Source organism: Gobio gobio (genome assembly GCF_949357685.1).
Source record: "Gobio gobio genome assembly, chromosome: 6".
Lineage (NCBI taxonomy): Eukaryota > Metazoa > Chordata > Actinopteri > Cypriniformes > Gobionidae > Gobio > Gobio gobio.
In genome coordinates, this window is record NC_137102.1 from 17,141,476 (window position 1) to 17,162,968 (window position 21,493).

General features: G+C 38.6%; 2 protein-coding genes across 2 annotated transcripts; both read left to right on the forward strand.

Annotated features, from left to right (window-relative positions):
* Positions 1 to 309: 309 nt before the first annotated feature.
* Positions 310 to 5,141, forward strand: fbxo36b (F-box protein 36b; the record flags this gene model as incomplete). Its single annotated transcript, XM_079818538.1, has 4 exons — positions 310 to 405; positions 1,312 to 1,420; positions 4,533 to 4,705; positions 4,923 to 5,141. The coding sequence occupies 4 exons, from the start codon at positions 310 to 312 to the stop codon at positions 5,139 to 5,141; spliced, it is 597 nt and encodes a 198-aa protein (XP_079674664.1).
* A 2,381-nt stretch (positions 5,142 to 7,522) lies between these two features.
* LOC307128509 (putative G-protein coupled receptor 148) lies at positions 7,523 to 8,761 on the forward strand (the record flags this gene model as incomplete). Its single annotated transcript, XM_079820422.1, has 2 exons — positions 7,523 to 7,547; positions 7,713 to 8,761. The coding sequence occupies 2 exons, from the start codon at positions 7,523 to 7,525 to the stop codon at positions 8,759 to 8,761; spliced, it is 1,074 nt and encodes a 357-aa protein (XP_079676548.1).
* Positions 8,762 to 21,493: the final 12,732 nt, after the last annotated feature.

Below are 21,493 nucleotides of genomic sequence, written 5' to 3' on the forward strand. Positions count from 1 at the left end.
CCGAATAGCGTACAGTAATGTTTTCGATGGACATCCGTAGATTGATTCAAAATAACAATGATTGTTTCGAGCGCCGCCAAAGACCTGTCACCTGCTTCCGTTGGTGCGCGACACTGTAATATGGAGTGCCACAGTTTTCGTGAAAATGTGAGTATTTATCTGATAAAGAGAAACTTGTCCATTTAGTAGGAACAGCATCCAGCCACTTATCGAATGTGCTGGAAAAATCAGGGAAAAATACGGCGACGAGTGTGAACCCACGTGGAGTCTCTGTTGTCCTGGTAACGCGTCAACGGTCGGTATCCGGGAATGGCGAGCTTGCTGGGTGAAACTCTGTTTGAGCTGAGTGGACAAGGTCCTGCACCAATGAAGGACTATTTCCACTTTGCAATTACACCGACTGAGGTTTGTCGAGTTTATTTTATTTTATTTTATTTTTTTAACACCAATGCCTTACTCTTGAGGCAGCTTTATGACCAACATGTTGCTATTTGTATTTATCTCTTCACCTGGATCGTCCAAACGCAATGCTACATTTTAACTTACACACATATTACCACTGGAATTAAACTGGTTAATAAATTAAATTAACACATTTGTGTCTTCATCAGATCCGACTTTTGGCATCAGTAGACTTTTGGCTGTAAAAATTTATTTTGCGCATGCGCATAGATCTGAGCCTAGAGTAAATGGTGGTAATTCATGAATGATTTGGAATACAAAGTTGGTCTTTATTTTGGTCTTTACTATTGCAAAAGCACTTCAAAAAATTCATGTGTAAAAAGGTTATGGAAGTTTACGTTTACTGTAAAGCAAATGCACTGAACTAAACAATCAATTTCCAAATTTGAAAAATTGAGCCCACTAAAAAGTTTTAAAATATCACCATGTCCTATTTTAAAACCGTTTTCACATGAATTTTTAGTGTTTAATATTTTGAATGATACCTAATTCATAGTTATTACTAAAATATCCGATGTGATGGCGAAAAATAGGTAATAAAAAAAACGTGCCAAGTGTCCTGCTACCTGGACAGTGGACACTCACAGAACATGCTAAACTACTGTAGCTGTAAATATCACACTGAAGTGTAAAAAAATATGTAAAACTATATTTTACATAAAGAAACTTTTAGTTACTACTCAGGATCCTACAACATATCACTCTGGAGATGATCATTAAAGTAGCTCTGAAGAACTGTTTCCCTGACTAAAAGCCACTTTGCATCTTAAAAGAAAACAGTGTAGGTCTTTTGTTTCAGTTTTATTGTTGACTATTATTTATGATAATTATGCATATCCTTCACTGCAGGTGATTTGGAGCTGGTGGAAGATTTCTTTGAGATCAGACTGCAGGAACACACCACCAGGACAACTGAGAGAATCACATGAAGACTTTTTAGAAGACAGCCATCTGCAAAGTAAGTTATTCAGCAAATTTCTTTGTGCTTGCTTACTATTTTAGATTTTACATTCAAATAAAGTGTGTAAAGTCTCTTAAAGGTGCAGTGTGTAGTATTTATGAGGATCTATTGACAGAAATGCAATATAATATCCATAACTATATTTTCAGTGGTGACCTTACATAATGTACTGTTATGTTTTTTTTACCTTAGAATGAGCCGTTTCTATCTACATACACCACGGATCCCCTTACAGTGAAATCGCCATTTTGCGCCGTCATGTTTCTACAGTAGCCCTAAACGGACAAACTTCTCTACAGAGCGCTAGTCACTCTCTGCTCTCTCCATTTTTGTCTTGTGTCGCCCCCCGTAGCCTCTCTATGTGCTTCGAAAGAGAGGGTTGAGTGGTGGGTCATTGCAATTGACCTATCGGTGACCTATTGATGTCTTAAAGGGTTAGTTCACCCAAAAATGAAAATTCTGTCAGTAATTACTCACCCTCATGTTGTTCCAACCATGTAAGACCTTCGTTCATCTTCGGAACATAATTTAGTATATTTTTGATGAAATCTGAGAGCTGTCTCACTCCTCCATAGGCTTTCAGAGGGACTGAAACTTGATGGCCCAGAATAGTAAGTAAAAACGTCATTTAAGGAGTCCAAATGACTACAGTGGCTCTGTATTAAGTCTATCATGCGACGAAAATACTTTTTGAGCGGAAAAACAACAAAAATAACGACTTTATCACACTATTATTGTTGTTCAATTTGAGCCTCTGACGAGAGTTTGCGGGAGTGCCACAACGCATGCGCGAGAACTGAGATTAACCCTACTCCGAAAGAGTGAGCAGCCAGTCAAGTAGTAGTAGAAGAAGAACGCCGTAATCTCAGTTCTCGCGCATGCGTCGTGGCACTCCCGCGAACTCTCGTCAGAGGCTCAAATTGAACAACAATAATAGTGTGATAAAGTCGTTATTTTTGTTGTTTTTCCGCTCAAAAAGTATTTTCGTCGCATGATAGACTTAATACAGAGCCACTGTAGTCATTTGGACTCCTTAAATGACGTTTTTACTTACTATTCTGGGCCATCACGTTTCAGTCCCTCTGAAAGCCTATGGAGGAGTGAGACAGCTCTCAGATTTCATCAAAAATATACTAAATTATGTTCCGAAGATGAACGAAGGTCTTACATGATTGGAACAACATGAGGGTGAGTAATTACTGACAGAATTTTCATTTTTGGGTGAACTAACCCTTTAAGACACGAAACGATCGGTTTCTACAAAAAACCGAACAGTATTTATGGTATTTTTTTACCTCTTATCAGACGAATGTCATCTAGTATTCCCAGCGCCATAACTTCCGGCGAATAAGGTCAAAATACTGGCACGATCAAAGATATATTAATTCGACCGATCCGCGCAGGCACTAATAAGGAATCTTTGTATATATCTATGATTGCGCCGGTCTTTTGCATGTATTTTGACCTTATTCGCCGGAAGTGATGGCGCGGGGATGGCTGATGCAGAGCCATAGCCAATTAAATACATTTTTAAATATGGATATTTTTCTTACACAAACGCATCGATTCGCTTCAGAAGGCCTTCATTAACACCCCGGAGCCGCGTGGAGCACGTTATTTGACGGACAGATGCATTTTGTATGGACTTCAAAAGCAGAGCAACTATTACTGCTATTATAATGCTTGGATTAGCGAGAACATTTTTAATATAACTCACTCAGATTTTATTCGTCTTAGAGAAGATTGTCATATACATTTTTGGGTGAACTATCCCTTTAACTGATGGTTTATGAAGTTTATTACATCTTTTTTCACTCCAAAAAAATCACCGTAAGAGTTGAACAAACAAAGCAGAAGTGCGCATTAACGTCTCATTCACAAACTTTCTCTCTCCGTTGCATTATCATTAACATACATAGCAAATTATACAAAAACACTCATACAACTACTAACAGTAAACAAACATATACAGACCGTGTGCCTTTTCGAGGGTGCTAGTAAGCTGTACATTTTGTATCTGAAACATTATGCTTCTCCCAAACAGCTCTCCCTTTCACTACCCGTATACTATAATACCAAGCGGCAACCTCACGCAGTTTCTCTTGAAGCCAATACGGAAGTGACATAAACTGCAATTCATCAACAGGCTCCAGAAGGGAGCAGAATCTCATTGAGCCCCATGTTAAAATGCCCAACTTTACAGCAGAATAAAACATGTTTACAGCCTGGTACAAATTGTGGTTTTGGTCTATACAGCTAATTTTGCCCTTCATGACAACTGTAAGGGGGGTGATTTTTTTTTTATAACTCATTCGTTTACATATAAAGCATTAAAGTTCTGCATAATTAAGGGCGTGGCCAATTCAAGTGACAGGTGGATAGCCATTTATCTGCTGTCTGTTAGTCATCGCGTCACTTCAGCTCCGCCCACGTCCCGCCTTTTTGCCCATTTTCTGTTATCCGGGAGTGACACGCTGCCAAGATGGCAACTGCCAGCTCGTCCCTACTTTACACTTCAAAACTGCTCATCAGAATCCTACGGGTGACACTACGTCCATATTTTTTTACAGTCTATGTATAATACCCATCAAAATAGAAGTCCTCCTTAGTAAGACAGATAATGAAGACTTCAAACATATCTAAACTCATATAAATATAAAAAAATATATACAAAAACACATCGTTTTTTGTTAACGTTACATGACGTGAGAACAGTTCGTTATTTTGGTTTGTATGTCAGCAGGGACTCAGTAACTTTAATCGTAACATAATGAGAGTATGACCAACAGAAAATCCTCTCAGAATACCTGGAATCAGTGTTAAATTACCCCAGGCACATCGTTTTACCATTTTCGTAGCATAAACACCATCAAACTGATGAGAGCTTCGGATTTACCAATGTATCTCTATGGCGCTGAAACCTCCGTAAGTTCCGAGTTCTGGTCCCAGCGCAACTGATACTCAACTGCCATTGGCTCATCTGCATTCGAGGGGCGGGGCTTACCGATAGGTCAATTCACCTCACCACTAGATTCCGCTAAAATTCATACACTGCACCTTTAAAGTAGCCAGTTTCTCATTCAATGACATCCTGGTCTCTCTCATCCAGATCAAGTGGCCATGGTATTTGGTCCTCACATCTTGCAGTACTCCAAAAACTTATGCCAAGGCCACTATGATTACATTGCCCGTCTCCCCAATGCTTTACTTTTCACCATCATGGCACATTTAGACCTTGAAGACATTTCAGGTCTTTCACGCACCTGCCGTAAGTTTAGAGAGGTAAGGCCTATTGTAATCCCGTTGCAGTTTTAAAGTGTCATTAAACCAACCCAAGTGGCATTCATTTTAAATAATATAGCTCAAGCACACTTGAGACAAATTCACATAGTGTTTTTAATTAACTATAGATTTGAAATGACTGTTTATATGTATGTTAATTGGTTACATTGAAGTGTATGTGCTTTCTGTTTTGTTTTCTTTTCTTTCCCCCATTCAGCTTTGTAACTCCGAGGAGTTCTGGGAGCAGACAGTAAGAAAGCATTGTGACACTGTGACTCCAACAGTGGAAGCTTTAGCTAAGGAGGTTGGCTGGAGGACAGTTTTCTTCACTAACAAGCTGCAGCTGCAGATGCAGATTAGCCGCAGGAAGCAAAAGGAGAATCAGCCCTGTGAGGATAAAAATGAGCCAAGTTCCTCTTCTGTTCCTTTAGAGTAAATGTCTTAAGACCCAATTCAAAGTCTGATTGAGACTTGTGCACATTGACTTTGTTGTACATCTGGAAGACTATTACATTTGCTTGAATCTAAATGTTTTTTAGCCAAAGTCCAGTTTTGAGACAGAAAAAACTAATGTACTTTACATTTCACAACTTGTAAGACAAACTGTTTTTTCAATACATTTCCAAAGAGATTTTACCAGCATGCGAGTTTTATTTTCCAGACATAATTGATAACTCCCACAGTTCCAACGGTATTGTCCTGCTCAGATGCCAATTTTTGTGAAGAGGAACCTAATATTTGTAATATAGAAACATTGAATGTTATGTTATTACAAAACAGCCTTGTCTTGTTCGTTAAAAATACATTTTGCATTTCTATAATAAATATTTTCTTTTCTTTTTTTTCATTCTTTCATTTAGTAAAAACCCTGGAATAAAAATACTATTTAGCCCAGTTTCTTAAGGGAAAAAAATCCAAACCATTTATTTAATTGACTTCTCTATTCCTGGATTCCTTTTAGCATAACATTACAACCATGGCGATTAATTAAACCTGGCAACACAAATAACATCTCACATATTCAGTCATGGGAGAAGTGCCAAATTATCATCTCCGCTCTGGTTAATCGTTTTTAACCCTTAATCGCCCCTCAAGTAGGGTTTACGTTTGAGTCCCTTGGGGTCAGATAGACCCCAAACTTTTACAGAGTGATTGCATAAGGAAATATAATTTTTTTACATGGAAAACTATATATCATTTTTTTTATTTACTTCTCAACTATACATTTATGCTGTGTTTTTGTGGGTATTTGGTAGTTTTTTACCTATTTACTGCACAAATACTTAACTATGTCATAAATTGGCTCATTAAAAATTATTTTTTTATGAAAAAATCACTTGAATGATGATCTTAAATAAATATAAATAGTTTTTGGACATTGCTCTATGTGTTAGGGATAGAATACCGCCATCTGTAGGTTTGTGGAAAAACTTTAGGAATTATAGTTAAAGAGAAAGAGAGTGCAATGACCACATTATCCAATAGAGGTCCATAGGGAAGTTATGCAAAAGTTAAGCTGCCTTTCATCTTTCTTTTATTTGCCCTTTTCCATCTCTTTTTCATGATCGTTCCATGATGCATTTGTGCTCTAGTATTTGTCCTTCATTTATGTATGGAATTTTTTCAGATTTATGCCAGTTTTGTTGATTTTATTTGCCAGTTTCTATAAAAATGCTCTCTGTTGCAGTCACACACATGTGTGTGTTTGTGTGTGTGTGTGTGTGTGTGCGCGTGTGTGTATGAGACAGAAAGTTCGTTCCACTTTGTGTTTATGCTCTAGGTCCAGATCTTGATATAAATGTAGACATTTTCAGATTTATACTGAATTTAGTTGATTTTTTTTTACAAACAAAGTGAAAAAAAGCATTTTTTACATTTTCCCATTCATTGCCAAAATCCAAAAAAATGCTCCAGACACTTGTGTTTGTGTGTGTGTGCGTGTGAGTGAACATGCTTGTTCCATATTGCATTTGTGCTCTAGTATTAGTACTTCATTTATGTATGAAAATCTTTCAGATTTATGCCAGTTTTGTTGATTTTATTTGCCAATTTCAATTAAATACTCTCTGTTGCAGTCACACACATATGTGTGTGTGTTTATGTGTGTGTATGAGATAGAAAGTTCGTTCTACTTTGTGTTTATGCGCTAGGACCAGACCTTGATATAAATGTGGAAATTTTCTGATTTATACTGGATTTAGTAAAAAAAAATTGACAAAAAAAGTGAAATTTTTTTATTTTTTACACTTTCCCATTCATTTTCAATGTGGGGTCAATCTGACCCCGAGGGACTTAAACGGTAAAAAAAAATTTTTACACAACTTTAGAACAACCAAATCAAGCCCAGATTTTTTGTGGATGTTTAGATAGATTATTTAGGAAAAGTCACCGAGTCTCATGGCCCTGAGATGAATGGAACACTTTTAAAAAATGGAGGAAAGTCCAGTGGGGTCAGCTGGACCCCAAGGGACGATTAAGGGTTAAATAACGTATGCGTGAGATAACGAGACTTGCGTTATTTATGAGCATGTGGTTAAAACACCCCCCACCCCCCAAACGCTCAGTAAATTACTGTTACATGGTATTGTGTCACAACATAGGAAAAACCATGCATGGTATGGGGGAGGATGATAGAAACCTGAGATGCTGTGACTACACCGCTGGCTGCAGGTGAGAATCACTCAAGCAATTTCTGTGAACAAGCTTGACAAAGACTACGGGAAAGGCAAGTGACAGGCAAAAGTTTTCGTTTTGGATCAAGTTGAGGAAGCTTGAATGTGATTTATTAATGAAGCTTTATTAAGTGAAAGCCCAAAAATGTCAAACACCAGCGATGAAACGGGTGAGTGGATTTCTAGTTTTTTTCACACTGCAATTTGTATTTGTCCGATTACTGTAGAGTTTCTTAAATACAACATGACCATTTGTTCCTCCAGATAAAAAAAACTGTTAGCCTGTTTTATATGACTTATTCTCATTCTCCATTTGTTTTTGTATTTTGCCTCAGGGCTCACTAGCTCCAGTCTAGCAGAAAGCAATAGGCTTTTGGAGACCGTTAAAGCGTTTGTCCACTTTGGAGCTTTCATTGTCACTGGTCTCTTCACCTGTCTCATCATAGCAACAGTGCGGCACAGCCAGGAGTTGCGTCAAAACCCTCGTTACGTCCTGTTGTGTCAGCATTGTGTCTGTGTGTCCGGCTTCAACATCATGGGTGCAGCCGTGCACAGTCTTCGCAGCCTGCGTTGGCCAGTTTCTCGAATCATCTGCTGGGTCCTCTTTGACTTGCAGGTGGTGATGGCACGAGGTTTGATGATCACCCTGACGTTAATGTCCGTCAGCGCCTGTCTGTCTATTTGCATGCCACTCCGTTACCCCATTCTGGTCCAGCGCTTCCACCGCTGGGTCATGCTGGTGGCTTGCGTTCTCGCCCTGCTCAACCCCGTAGTCTTCACCGTCCTAGCCTGTGTGCGCTCTCCGTGGGACCACGTGGTTGGGCTGGAGACCGAGTGCTCTACAGCTTTGGAAGGCACGGCGTGCATTGCCAGCGCTTTAGCGTTGCTGTTATTGCTGGTGCTACTCATCATTGCAAGCTATGTGGCGATTTACCTGGAAGGTAGACGTGCTGGCCATTTCACGCGATCCAACAGTAAAGGCCGCCGCACCATTATCATCCACAGCCTTCAGATAAACCTGCACGTCCTGCCCACCGTCATCATCATCTCACGGCATAAGGAGACGCTCCCTGTGGCACTGACGATTTTTGTCATCTTCAGTTTTGCACAGTCCCTGAGCCCTGTGGTGTTCGGCCTGCGCTGCAAAGAGCTCCACAATGAGATGCTGCATTTCCTGCCATGGTTCTGGGGAACCAGTAGTAGTGGATGTGGGCACATTGGCAGCATGGACACCATCAGCACTGGGACAATAACCAGCGCGGAGACCGGAGCCAGTATAGAGACCAATGCCTCCACCTGCATGGCCACCGTCTCCCCATCTGCCATTGTCCCAGAATGTGAGGGTGAAAACGAGAGGTCGGACTTCATAGAGTTAACTGAGTAAGTTAGAGAAACAAGATGAACAGAATCTCAACAGTGTTAAAAGATAATTGGCTATTTCTAAATCCTAGAGACAGTGGGAAGGGAGATTAGGGAGTTCGAGAGAATAAAACAAACAACCATCAGTTTGGGGTAAGATTTTTTTCATACTTTTATTCAGCAAGGACGCATTCAATTGTGCATTGACGCATCAAAAGTGTCAGTAAAAACTTTGACATTGTTGCAAAAAAAGCTGAAAAAATGTATCACAGTTTCCACAAGAATATTAAGCAGCACAACTGTTTTCATTGATGATAGTAGTAATAATAATAATCATAGAGTATCATCTGACACTGAAGACTGGAAGCTGCTGAAAAATCAGCATTGTCTTCACAGGAATAAATTACATTTTACTATGTTTTATCAGATACATGCAGCCTTGGTGAGCGAAAGACTACTTTCAATGTAGTATACATGTTGACGATGAAGGGTTTTTTAGTCATATGAAACCTTTATTATGAACTTCATAATCATGACTGTGTCTTTGTATGGTCGAAGCTCTCACACTTAAATCATACGGCTAAATCACACTATACATGCAAAGAGGTGTTCAACTTTTCACCAGATGATGTGTCCTCACCTGAATTTCTGTAGAACAAGTCACGCTGAGGATTAAATTATTACTTTTGTATATGATTGTGTTGTACAATTGTGTTTGAATGGGACACACTGCTAAGCTAGTATGTAATTAAGCCTTAAATACTGGAGTTTGATCTCTTTGTTCAAATAATATACATTTTAGAAATGCTCATTCAAATGATTGTATTCTTTTGAAAGCGATTATTCCAAGCCACTTGTTTTGGGTAACATTTGTAAGACAATGAGTTTGTTACTTAATATGTAAACAGATGCTCAGGTTTAATGTAAAAAAAAAATGATATAACCGTAAACTGTTATATAATTAACAGTTAAATTACAATTAATATAAATTACAATAACTGTAAAAAAAAAAAAACTAATTATGTAAGTTGTATGTTGATTAAAGCCTTATTGTAAAGTGTTGATGCATGTTTTATTTGGTGCTTTTTGAAATATACACAAAGGATATGATTTAAGTGATTTAATTTAATTGTCATATGAAGTACCTATTCATGGAATGTTATTTCTTCAGTTGTTTATTCCTGAAAAGAGTGCACATAAAAATGGTCATGTACAATGGTTACATTACAAAATGGGTAAAAAGAAGAAGGAAAAAGGCTAATTGTAATTGATGCTGTCTTTGAACGTATTTAGTGAGAGTGGACATAAACGTAAAATGATTGTCTGGTGGTGCCGCTTAATCTTAAGTAATAACTTTCTGGTTAACACTCAGCATGGCAAGACATCACCATAATGGACCCTTTTGACATTTCCGGGGTTCTTAGAAGCGACAGCAAATATACATTTTTGCTCCAATAGCAAAAATCCACAATAGCATTTCCTAAGAGGGAAATAATATCGAGAAATTGATTACAGCAGTCAGAAGAATGATCACTCCCTCAGCGTTGTTCTGGTTTTGTTTTTTGTTAAGTATAAAATGTAACAACAACAACATTCAAGCTGGACTTGCATCTGTAATCCTCCCCATGTCATTATATTGACAAGTACTTTGACTTTTCCATTGTCTCTCTGGTCCTCTTTGCTTTGTCATCAAATGTAAACAACACATTCAATCTCCATTCAGTTTTCTCTTTTTGTATTCCAGTCCCTGTAATGGCTGCTTTCAGACAATTAGACACCCATCCTTACATTAAAAAATGTCTTCAGCTTACTCTGTTTTGAACTTGCCCTAAAAATGATTTAGATATGTCATATTGTGATATACCATTCAGTATGGTGTTTAATTGTATTGTTCTGTTGTTGTATGATCCCTATTTCATTTGATAGGATGTGCTACATTTTAAATGCAACATTACATGACATTAGCTGATATCTATGATTTGAAATGAGTATTAACTAACATGAACTAACAATGAGCAATACATTTGATATAATATTTATTTATCTTTGTTAATGTTAGTTAATAAAAAAACAGTTGTTCATTGTTTGTTCACGTTAGTGCGCTGTGATTTAAAAATGCTAGAAATATTGTTAGCCTAATTCTTAGTTCATGTCAACTTATTAACTAATGAAACCTAATTGTAAAGTGTTGCTGAAATGTTTCATCAATATTTAGTATATTGAAATGTCCTCTCTGATCTTACCTCTTTTGTAAAACTTTATACTCATAAACCCTTCAACCTTTGCACAATGTAAAAAATTATGTATGATTACTGAATACTGTCGGTACAGCCACAAAGCATCTGCCAAGAACATTTTGTAATGTTCATTGTGACTGGACATAAGGTATGTGATTTGAGATCCAGTAGTCATTTTCCAACCATCAGGTTTTGCAGGTGTTAATTATCATTATCAAATGCCATTGTTATTATTTATGTCTCATAAGCAGAACGTGGGTTTGTAAAGACACCTCTTCGGTTTCAGGTTGTGTGATGCTCCTGACTGTAAATGATCCATGGTTGACTGTTGCATCTCCATAAATGGTGATCTGACCCAGATACAAAAAAATACCTGTGTTTTCACAACATCTCTGTGTGTTTATTTTTTAAGTGTATGTGTCTATTCATCACCAAGCCTCCCTCAATATTTAACACCAGGTGCATCACGTCGGACTATAACCTTTGTAGCCATCAATAGAACCTCATTAGCATTTTGTGCCTCAAATGCAGTCCACCGGGGAAATGTGATAGGAAGTCAGTGAATGTAATGAATTATTTTCATATAATTAGAAATACATTAAAGCATCATATTTATAGAAAAACCCATTTTACTTTTTTCAAGTAATGAGTAAAGTAATGCATTACTTTTAAACTTACAACAAAAATATCTGAGTGGCTTTTTCAAATAAGCAAACAAGATTCTTGTTTTCCCATTTATTGACTGATGCTGCATTCTTATGCTGTTTTAATTACCGCAATTAAAAAAAGAAAACATTTATTTGGGCTGTACAGAATCGGTTGAAACCGGAAGCTCGGGCATATTGTGGCCAAGACCGGGAGCTCTGGGACAGAAATAAATTTTTTGCTATAGCTTCTTGTGTGAGTATGTCAGAGGAATGTGCTTTGAAGCTCAGTAAGACACCACAACTGAATGCAATAACATAAACAGAGTAATAATTTAAAAGTATTTTTTATAATAAATATAAATATTTTAAATACAAAGAGTAAAAACTATGTCAATAAGGTCTCATTTGCTAACATTAGTATCATTGAATCATTATTTCCTGTTTATCCCTGGAAAGCTGCTTTGAGGGTGCATTATCCTGCTGAAAAATGCCACTTCCACTAGGTGGCACGTGTCAAATTTACGTCCACATGAATGGCCCGAGGGTTTCCAAGCAGAACATTGCCTAGATGAGCATCACACTCCCTTCACCGGGTTATCATCGTCCCACAGAACATCCTGGTGCCATTACTTACCCAGGTCAATGGCGCACCAGCGTTAATTTTGACAGCAAGTTTTGATTTCGTTTTAGTCATAGTCTTCTGTTTGGGAATTTTTTTTGTTGATGAAAATATTTGACAAATTATTTGTCAACGTAATTAACACTGGGTAGTACATGGCTGACCACATGTAAAAGAAAACGGGACTCATTGGACCAGGCAACCTTCTTCCACTGCTCCAAGGTCCAGTTCCGATACTCACATGCCCATTGTAGGCGGTTTTGATGGTGGTCGGGGTCATCATGTACTCGGTTAGGTCTGCTATGAAGCAGAGTGCAATGCCTCCCATAACCAACATTAAACATTTTGTCAGACTTGCGCCACAATAGACCTGTTGACTCGGACCAGACAGGACAGCCATTTATTGCCCTCATACATCGATGAGCCTTGGGCACCCAACACCCTGTCTTTGGTTTGTGGTTTGTCCCTCCATGGACCACCATTGGTAAATTCTCACTACTGCTGACTGGGAGCAACTCACAAGCCTTGCAGTTTCAGAGATATTCCGGTAATGTCAAAAATAATAGAACAAATTGTTTCAGAACAGCTAACTCAATATTTAGAAACACATCAGTATATACACCCTCAACAGTATGGTTTCAGACAGAACCATTCCACTGAATCAGCCATCTGCACATTATTGGAAAATGTTGTGCAGCCGCTTGATCGAGGAAACTGTGGGTGCAGTATTCCTGGACTTAAAGAGGGCATTCGACACAGTAAACCATAGCCGTCTTATCTCAAAACTCTTATATAAAAAAGTCTTATAATATGTCACACCAGGCATCAGAGCCGGCCCTAGACCTTTGGGGGCCCTAAGCAAAATTTGGTTGGAGGCCCCTTTGACCGTTTTAAGTAAGGCCTAAAGAAAAGCAATGACTACCTTATAACTATACTGTACATATTATATCTACTATGTTTTTATTTTATTTTTTTGTCTATTAAATTATGTTTTAATTATTCTATGTATACTGTATGCTAATTTTCTTTTTTACGCTGCTGGTCCTGAGTACGTATTTCATTCTTATGTGGCAACATGTACAGAATGACAATAAAAGACCTTGAGTTCTTGAGTTGAGTTCCATGTTTGATGTCTAACAGTAAAATTATGATACCACTGAGCTGAATGGCAGTGCAGTGCAATGAACACACTGCTGAACTTGCTGAATAAAAAGACTGATAAAGTGATTTTCACTGACAATCAAAGAAACATTTTTAATTGACACAAGAGTTTAAGAGGCACAAACAACAGCCTATATATAATTGAAATGAAATAGAGCAAATAGAGTAATATTTAATACATTTAAATAAACTATTATATAAAATAATAAATAGAACATTTAAATGTTTTAACTTTTCAAATAAACAAAATTAACAATATCTAAAACACCACAAACAAGATTAAAAGTAACAATAATAAGAATTAGGTAACATTTCAATAGAACTATTAAAATCCAAACTTGTGTATTTGTGTCTTCTTGGGTGACATGACTGTGTTGTGAACCAGGAAAAGGAGTGGTTGATGGAGCTGCAATAAAGAAAATAATTATACATAAAGTTAGACTTAATTTTTTAAAATGCAGAAGGTTATCATTTTACAGTACCTTTATACTCACCAACAGCTGGAGCTTTGCTTACTGGCAGCATATACTTTAATAGTGCCCCTGGAAAGGGGACATAAGGAGTAAATTAATGTTAGCCCTTTAGTGAAGAAGCCAAACTGGGGTTGTATTGTTCTGTTAAATGCTTTAACATCACAACAAATGGTATAATACTAAACTAATTTTATGCAGCATGTTATTAGCATTTATTACATGGCTTGGTTGAATTCCAATGTAGAATGCGGGTCTGTTACGTCTTGATAACAGCCCGCTGTGAAGTAGCTATAACGCACCGTTGAGCAGAGCGTTGCTATGGACGCGGAACGGACTATTTTCTTTAGCGGAAGCAACAATCGTTTTTAAATCAATAAACTCCTTTTTCAATCAATATTTTGTGTCAAATTATTTATTGATTTGGTAGGTATCCATGTAATTAGAGGGATAATCTATAGCGAGCTGCGAGGCGGTTTTTATTCGCTATAACAACCGCCTCGCTATACTGCGAGCGAGAGAGACTAACTTATATTTAGACTGCAGATTATCCATACATACATAGGTATCGGAAAATTAAGCCTACAGGTTTACGTACCTTTATCTTCTTGCTTCTTTTCTTCTTCCAGGCTCTTCTTTTGTCGTTTTTCATGGCCAGAAAGATATTTTCGTTTCTTGTTGTCAGACATCGTCGACGTCGGAGTCACTGACTGACGAGTGACATGATGTGACTGACATCACAGGGTCAGTCAGGGGTCAAGATTAGCGGGGAACTCGCCATAATAAAGAACTAAATAAATAACAACTGTGCTTATCATGATGCCTGATAAAGAGCACTGTAGGCCCATTTCTTTCTTTATTTTTATTTATTTATTTTATGTTACTTTTGATGTATGATTTTTTTTCAGCAATGACTCTAGGGGGCCCTCTGCTGGCCACGGGGCCCTTTGCAATTGCAAGGTTCGCTTAGTGGCTGGGCCGGCTCTGCCAGGCATTATCATGGTTCGAGTCATACTTACAGGGTCGCGAACAATGTGTGGTTATTGATCATGTAAAATCTGCCCCATGTTAAATTAAGACCGGAATCTCTCAGGGAACCATACTGGGGCCTGTCCTCTTCAGCCTGTATGTGAACGAGCTGCCAGAAGTGTGTCCTGAAGTTGGCTTTCAGATGTATGCCGATGACACTGTGGTTTATGTGTCCGGTAAAAGCCCTGTTGTTATCGGCAGTACACTGACCAAAAGTCTTGAGAAAGTGTCTAATTGGCTTAACAAATCATGTTTTACTTAATCTGAGGAAACCGAAATCTATGTGTTTTTCTATAAAAAAGAACGGGGATAATAAATTATCTTAACATTAAAATGAATGGTGAACTCATCGATCAGGTAGAACGAGAAAAATATTTAGGAGTAGTTTTAGATTCTACCAGTTTTAGAAGGCCAGTCTGAATTGTTTCAGAATGATCAGGAACCATCTGACATTTGAATGTGCTCATGTGTTTCTGAGCGCTATGATCCTGTCCCACTTGTCGTACTGCACCACTGTTTGGTCCCTGACTAGCCAAACTACTCTAAGGCCTATTGAGAGGCTTTATAACCGTGCCCTAAAAATTTTAGATAAAAAGCCTATTCGATTTCATCATTGTTACATTTTAAGTAAACATAAAATCTTAAACTTTGTTAATTTCATTAATCGTAGACACATAACGTTTTTTAAATGTTTGACTGGACTTGCACCTGAGCCACTGTAAATTTGTGAACAGACTGGAATTTTCCAGATCAACAAGAGCTGCTACATGTGGAGACTGTAAAGTTCCCTTTTGTAAAACATCTTTTGCCCAAAATGTTTTTTTCTGTGAAAGGAGCCAATCTGTGGAATTGGCTTCCCACAAATATAAAAACTTTAACTAAACTGTCCACTTTTTAAAAAGTAACAAAAGCTTGGTTCTTACAGCAGCAGCAGTGTGATCATGCCGTATGAGATGTGTAGCTGGGTGTATGTGAGGTGTGACCCTGTGTGAGTTTGAGGACATGTGTTTATCTGTTATATTTATCTTTTCTGGTGCAAACTGGTTTCTGGACATTTTATTGTATTCAGTGTAATTTTTTTCTTATTTTTTAAATGATTTCTTCATTATCTTAACTGTTAAAAGCCTTACTAGGGACAGGTGTTACGAATTAGCCCTGGCTATAAACACTTTAATACATGCATCGGATTGTTCTTTATGTAATAATCTATGTCGATTTTGTATCTGTCCCTATTCAAATAAACAACAAATAAAATAAATAATATAAATATAATATAATATATCCATGTCTTTTTTAATAGCCAATGGAGATTCTATTGCCACGGTGTGCGTAGAGGGTTGGGCTGTGAGATCCTCCTCCTCCGCTTCGGCGATGGCTCCTCCGGTTGCGGGCAGCCGGCAGCGAGTCCCCCGTTCCCTGCTTCTTCCCCATCATGGTGGACGGCCACAGGCACCGGCCCATGGCGATTGGTGGCGACTCCTCTGCTCCATCTCGGACAGCCGCCATCTAAGAGCACTGTGAGAAGACACCCCTCAAGTCCACCTCCGGCGACATCATCAAGGACCGTGGTGAGCAGATGGAGAGATGGGTTGAGCACTACGGGGAGCTGTACTCTAGAGAGAATGTTGTCACCGACACAGCCATGGAGAACACCACCCCACTGCCCACCATGGAAGAACTGGACTCGCCACCCACCATCAAGGAGGTCAGTAAAGCCATTGACTCGCTGTCCTGCGGGAAAGCACCAGGCAGTGACAGAATCCCACCAGAGGTTGTGAAGGCCACAAAAGAGAGCTCCCTCCTTGGACATCTCCATGAGCTTTTGCTACAGTGGTGGGAAGAGGGAACGATACCCCAAGACATGCGGGATGCAAAGATCGTCACGCTCTACAAGAACAAGGGCGACCGCAGCTACTGTAACAACTATCGTGGGATCTCTCTCCTCAGCATTGTGGGAAAGGCCTTCGCCAGGGTTGTCCTCAACCGCCTGCAGGTACTTGCTGACCGTGTGTATCCCGAGTCACAGTGTGGGTTCCGTGCCAAGTTTCCGGGATCAACCATCAACATGGTGTTCTCCCTCAGGCAGCTGCAGGAAAAGTGCCGCGAACAGCGACGTCCCCTGTACCTCGCCTTCATCGACCTGACCAAGGCGTTTGACTTGGTCTGGCCTCTTCACCCTCCTCCATAAGACCTTCCGACCGCTCTAGCTGGCGTGCAAGGTGGCCATTTTCTTATTTTCTCCGTGTTGTATGCCGTGACCTGAAAAGAAAAAACATGAAAAAGCTTTATCAACACACTAGAAAGCATATAAAGGCATATGCATGAAAAAGAGGTAAAATTCTTGAAGAACTAAATTCAAATTTTTGAACATAGCATGTCTACCTATTGATCATTCTATGCATTCTATTTATGTGACAAACGCAACAATAACCAGTCATGGCAATGCATATGATCCAGAAGAAGTCTGTACTCTGGAATACGCCGTAGACAAGCCCGCATGAAATGACAGCATTCTGTGCAAAAAGATACGAGAAATTTGATTATTACCTTAAATTGTACACATGCTATATTTAACCACTTGTTCTTTGATTAACAACTAACCTTGTGACACAGCAAATTTGGACCAGAAATAGTTTATGAGGTTGGACTTGTCTTGGTCTGTTGGATAATGCCCATTCACCATTGTGAACAGAAGCACCCCCAGTGAAAAGACTGTAGCGGGTTTTGCATGGTACCTGCCCGTGTCATAATACTCTGGGGAGATGTACTGTTGTGTGCCTAAGAAAAGAGATTATGTATGATGATTATAAATAAAAGTATTTTGACTATATACAAGATGCGATTGAGTGTTCTAATTCATTTGATAGCAAAGCGGTGCATAATACATACCACGGCGGGACTTATAGGCAGAATCGCTCATGAGGTCCCCACACCCAAAGTCGATTAATTTGACCTCCAGCGTCTTCACGTTTATAAGCAGGTTAGACAGCTTGATGTCGCCATGAAAAACACCCCGGTAACAGCAAATGCTAACGGCATTAATAACCTGCCGCATAATGTGCTGTGCTATGTGCTCCTTGAGGGCACCTTTGTTGAGACTCAGGAATGCACGCAAATCCATGCTTGGCGAGGGGTGCTCCATGACCATAACATAATGGTCCTGGTCGTCCTGCCAGTCCAGCACCTCAATTATATTAGGACAGCTGGGAGCCCTATTGGCGATGACTGCCAAAGCGATTTCTAAAGGAAGGGGTTTGGGATAAAAAGGCTAAAAGAAAATATGATGGTTAAATTGTTGGTATAAGGCAGTTTTCCTATTGAAAAATAATTTGTTATCCATGATTAAAATAGAGTAAGATATTATAAACTGAAAACAGTGACTAAAAAGAGAAAACTGAGAGTGCAGCCTACTTACAGTGCTGATATATTTTGTTTTTGATCTCTTTTGGACACATTTCACTGCCACCTGATTAACAAGACAAAGAATTAACGATTAAGATGTGCACAAGGGTCATTTCATTGCAGTCATGAATCCTCAACTGTAGTTTTGTAAAGTAGTGCAGTGTAAGAAAAAAGAAATACCTTAAGACCATCCTTGATGCGAACCCCTTTTTGCACTGAGCCAAATGAACCTCTGCCCAGCTCCTCACCGAATGTGTACCGATGGGAAATGCAATCTATTAAAAGGGAAGTAAAAGAAGTAAAGGGAAGTTTTATTTGTATTTGTTTTATGATTAACATTTTCTGATTCTTATATTTGTATTCATATATTTATTTTATTTGTCTAATATCAATTAATAGACTACATTTGGCACACTGGAGGACTATTAAAGTGAACTGCAAAAAAAATGATTAAAATGATGATACGGCTAAATAAATGTGATTTTGGTTAATGGCAGTAAACTTACTCTTATTCTGAAATTCTGTGTGATGCCAGGCAGAGTCAATGTCTCTATTAACTTCGGGATTCGCTGCACAGCCAATATTGTTTTCTGATGCTGGATTCACTGCAGCATCAATGTCCCCATCTGCTGCAGAACTCATTGAAGAATCAATGTCCTCATCTGCTTTGGGACTTGCTGCACACTCAATGCCGTTTTCTGGTGCTGGATTCACTGCAGCATCAATGTCCCCATCTGCTGCAGAACTCATTGAAGAATCAATGTCCTCATCTGCTTTGGGACTTGCTGCACACTCAATGCCGTTTTCTGGTGCTGGATTCACTGCAGCATCAATGTCCCCATCTGCTGCAGAACTCATTGAAGAATCAATGTCCTCATCTGCTTTGGGACTTGCTGCACACTCAATGCCGTTTTCTGGTGCTGGATTCACTGCAGCATCAATGTCCCCATCTGCTGCAGAACTCATTGAAGAATCAATGTCCTCATCTGCTTTGGGACTTGCTGCACACTCAATGCCGTTTTCTGGTGCTGGATTCACTGCAGCATCAATGTCCCCATCTGCTGCAGAACTCATTGAAGAATCAATGTTCTCATCTGCTTTGGGACTTGCTGCACACTCAATGTCGTTTTCTGGTGCCGGATTCACTGCAGACTCAAAGCTCTCATATACTGAGGGACTCGCTGCAGAATCAAAGCTCTCATATACTGTGGGGTTCACTGGAGAGTCAGTGTTGTCATCTGCTGATGGATTTGCTGGCATGTCAAGGACTGCAGGTTGCAGGACTTCTTGCTCCACCTGAGCCTCAGCAGTGAAGACGACTCCAGAGCTACTGATTGGTGCTTCCTGAAGATCTAGAAATTATAGAAAATATAAATTAAATATTGCAAACTCATATTAGAAGGTTACTTCATTTAGGGGCACTTTTTACTTGATATTTTGTCAAATCAAACTTCTCTAAACAATATAAATTTTTTTGTTCTAAAATACTGACCAGTATTGGTGTGATCTGACAATGACCATCTAAGAAAAGCTTAGCGTCTTCACATCATGCTCAGATTAAAAATCTTCAAATGAATTTCATTTCTGATCTTTAAACTGTCATCACTCTAAATACTTGGTGTGTTAATGACAATGATTGTTGATCTTGGGCACATTTTGGTCCCCTTGAGGAAAACAGCTTATAAATCATACTACTTTATGTTTTTTTTTTTCTTTTCTTTTTTTTCTGTGAGGGTTTTGTTTAGGGTAAGGTGACCAGATTTCTGAAATGGAAACCAGGGACATTTCCTATTTGAGTGGTCAAAATATCACAAAAATATAATTTGTTATTATCCTTTAATTAGGACAATACTTTTTTGAATGTTTTTGTTGTTGCTGTGGGCTCCCTATATTATTATTAACATTAATAATTATTATGATTTAGTTAGGGTTTTTGGTCAGGATTTAATACAATTCAACGCACCCGCAAAAAAAAAAAAACAATGAACAGTTAATAGTAACCATTGTAAAAAAAAACAAAAAAAAAACAAGCATTTCAAAACAATATTATAACACGACTTAAAAACACATTTCAAAAATAAAACAACATAAATATGATAAATAAAACTATTTAACAAATATTTTAACATTTCAGTTTTTACTTCAAATGTTTTGTTACGTTTGTGCGCACCCTGTTAAGGCCCTGTTATAAATAACATACAAACAGTATTACTTTAATTTAACATGAATAGTTAGTATGTTAACCTTGAAAGCGATAACGATGTTTCTTTTGATATTTGACGACAATGGCGCTCTGCTCTCGGTTACGTTCTTCACGAAGTAACTTAGCGGCGCGCGCGACCAAGCATGAGTCAGCGTATCTCACAGCGCCATCTGTTGGTGAAAATACACGGTTGCTCCTATAACCAGCAGGCTGCTGCTGTCCGTTGTTTGGGCGCTTTTTTGCAAAATATCTGCGGGTTGTTTTGAACGATCTGTAAAACGGGGACATTTCCGGGGACAGCTCCAGTCGGGGACAGAACACCAAAAACCGGGACTGTCCCCGGAAAACGGGGACGTCTAGGGGATAGCCTAGTATTCTTTGTTCATAAATATCATTATATCATTATAACCCTGCGTGTTCGTTTCCTTCCAAAAATACGTTGTGAACTTCACATAAAAATCATTATAATCCAGCATGTGTGTGTGTGGTCCAGGTAAACCCTACGTTATGTGGACAAAATATCACCACAAAGATTGCAATATCAGAAATCCTTGTAATTGTGGGGGAATTTTGGTCCCCATGAGGGAATAACAAATACATTTTTTGTGATGGGTAGGTTTAGTGTAAGGGGATAGAATATACAGTTTGAACAGTAGCTATAAAAATCATTATGCCAATGGAAAGTCCCCATAAAACATGAAAACACAACATGTGTGTGTATGTGTGACAACTACATATAAAAAGGTGAAATGAAGTCCCCCTAATTGAAGAATCACACATTAATCAAACCTGTGTCATGTAGATTTAAATAGTTAAGTGCCTTTTTTGAGATAATGAGTCAAATATAACATGGTCATGTGATTTTACCATCAATATTGTCTCCAGTTACCACTTGGTAGAACTTCTCAGCTTTTGCGATGTTGTACGTTTTTCTTCTAGAGTGCCACCTCCAAGACTTCTTCTTTCTCCTTGTCTCCTCTCTCCTTGCC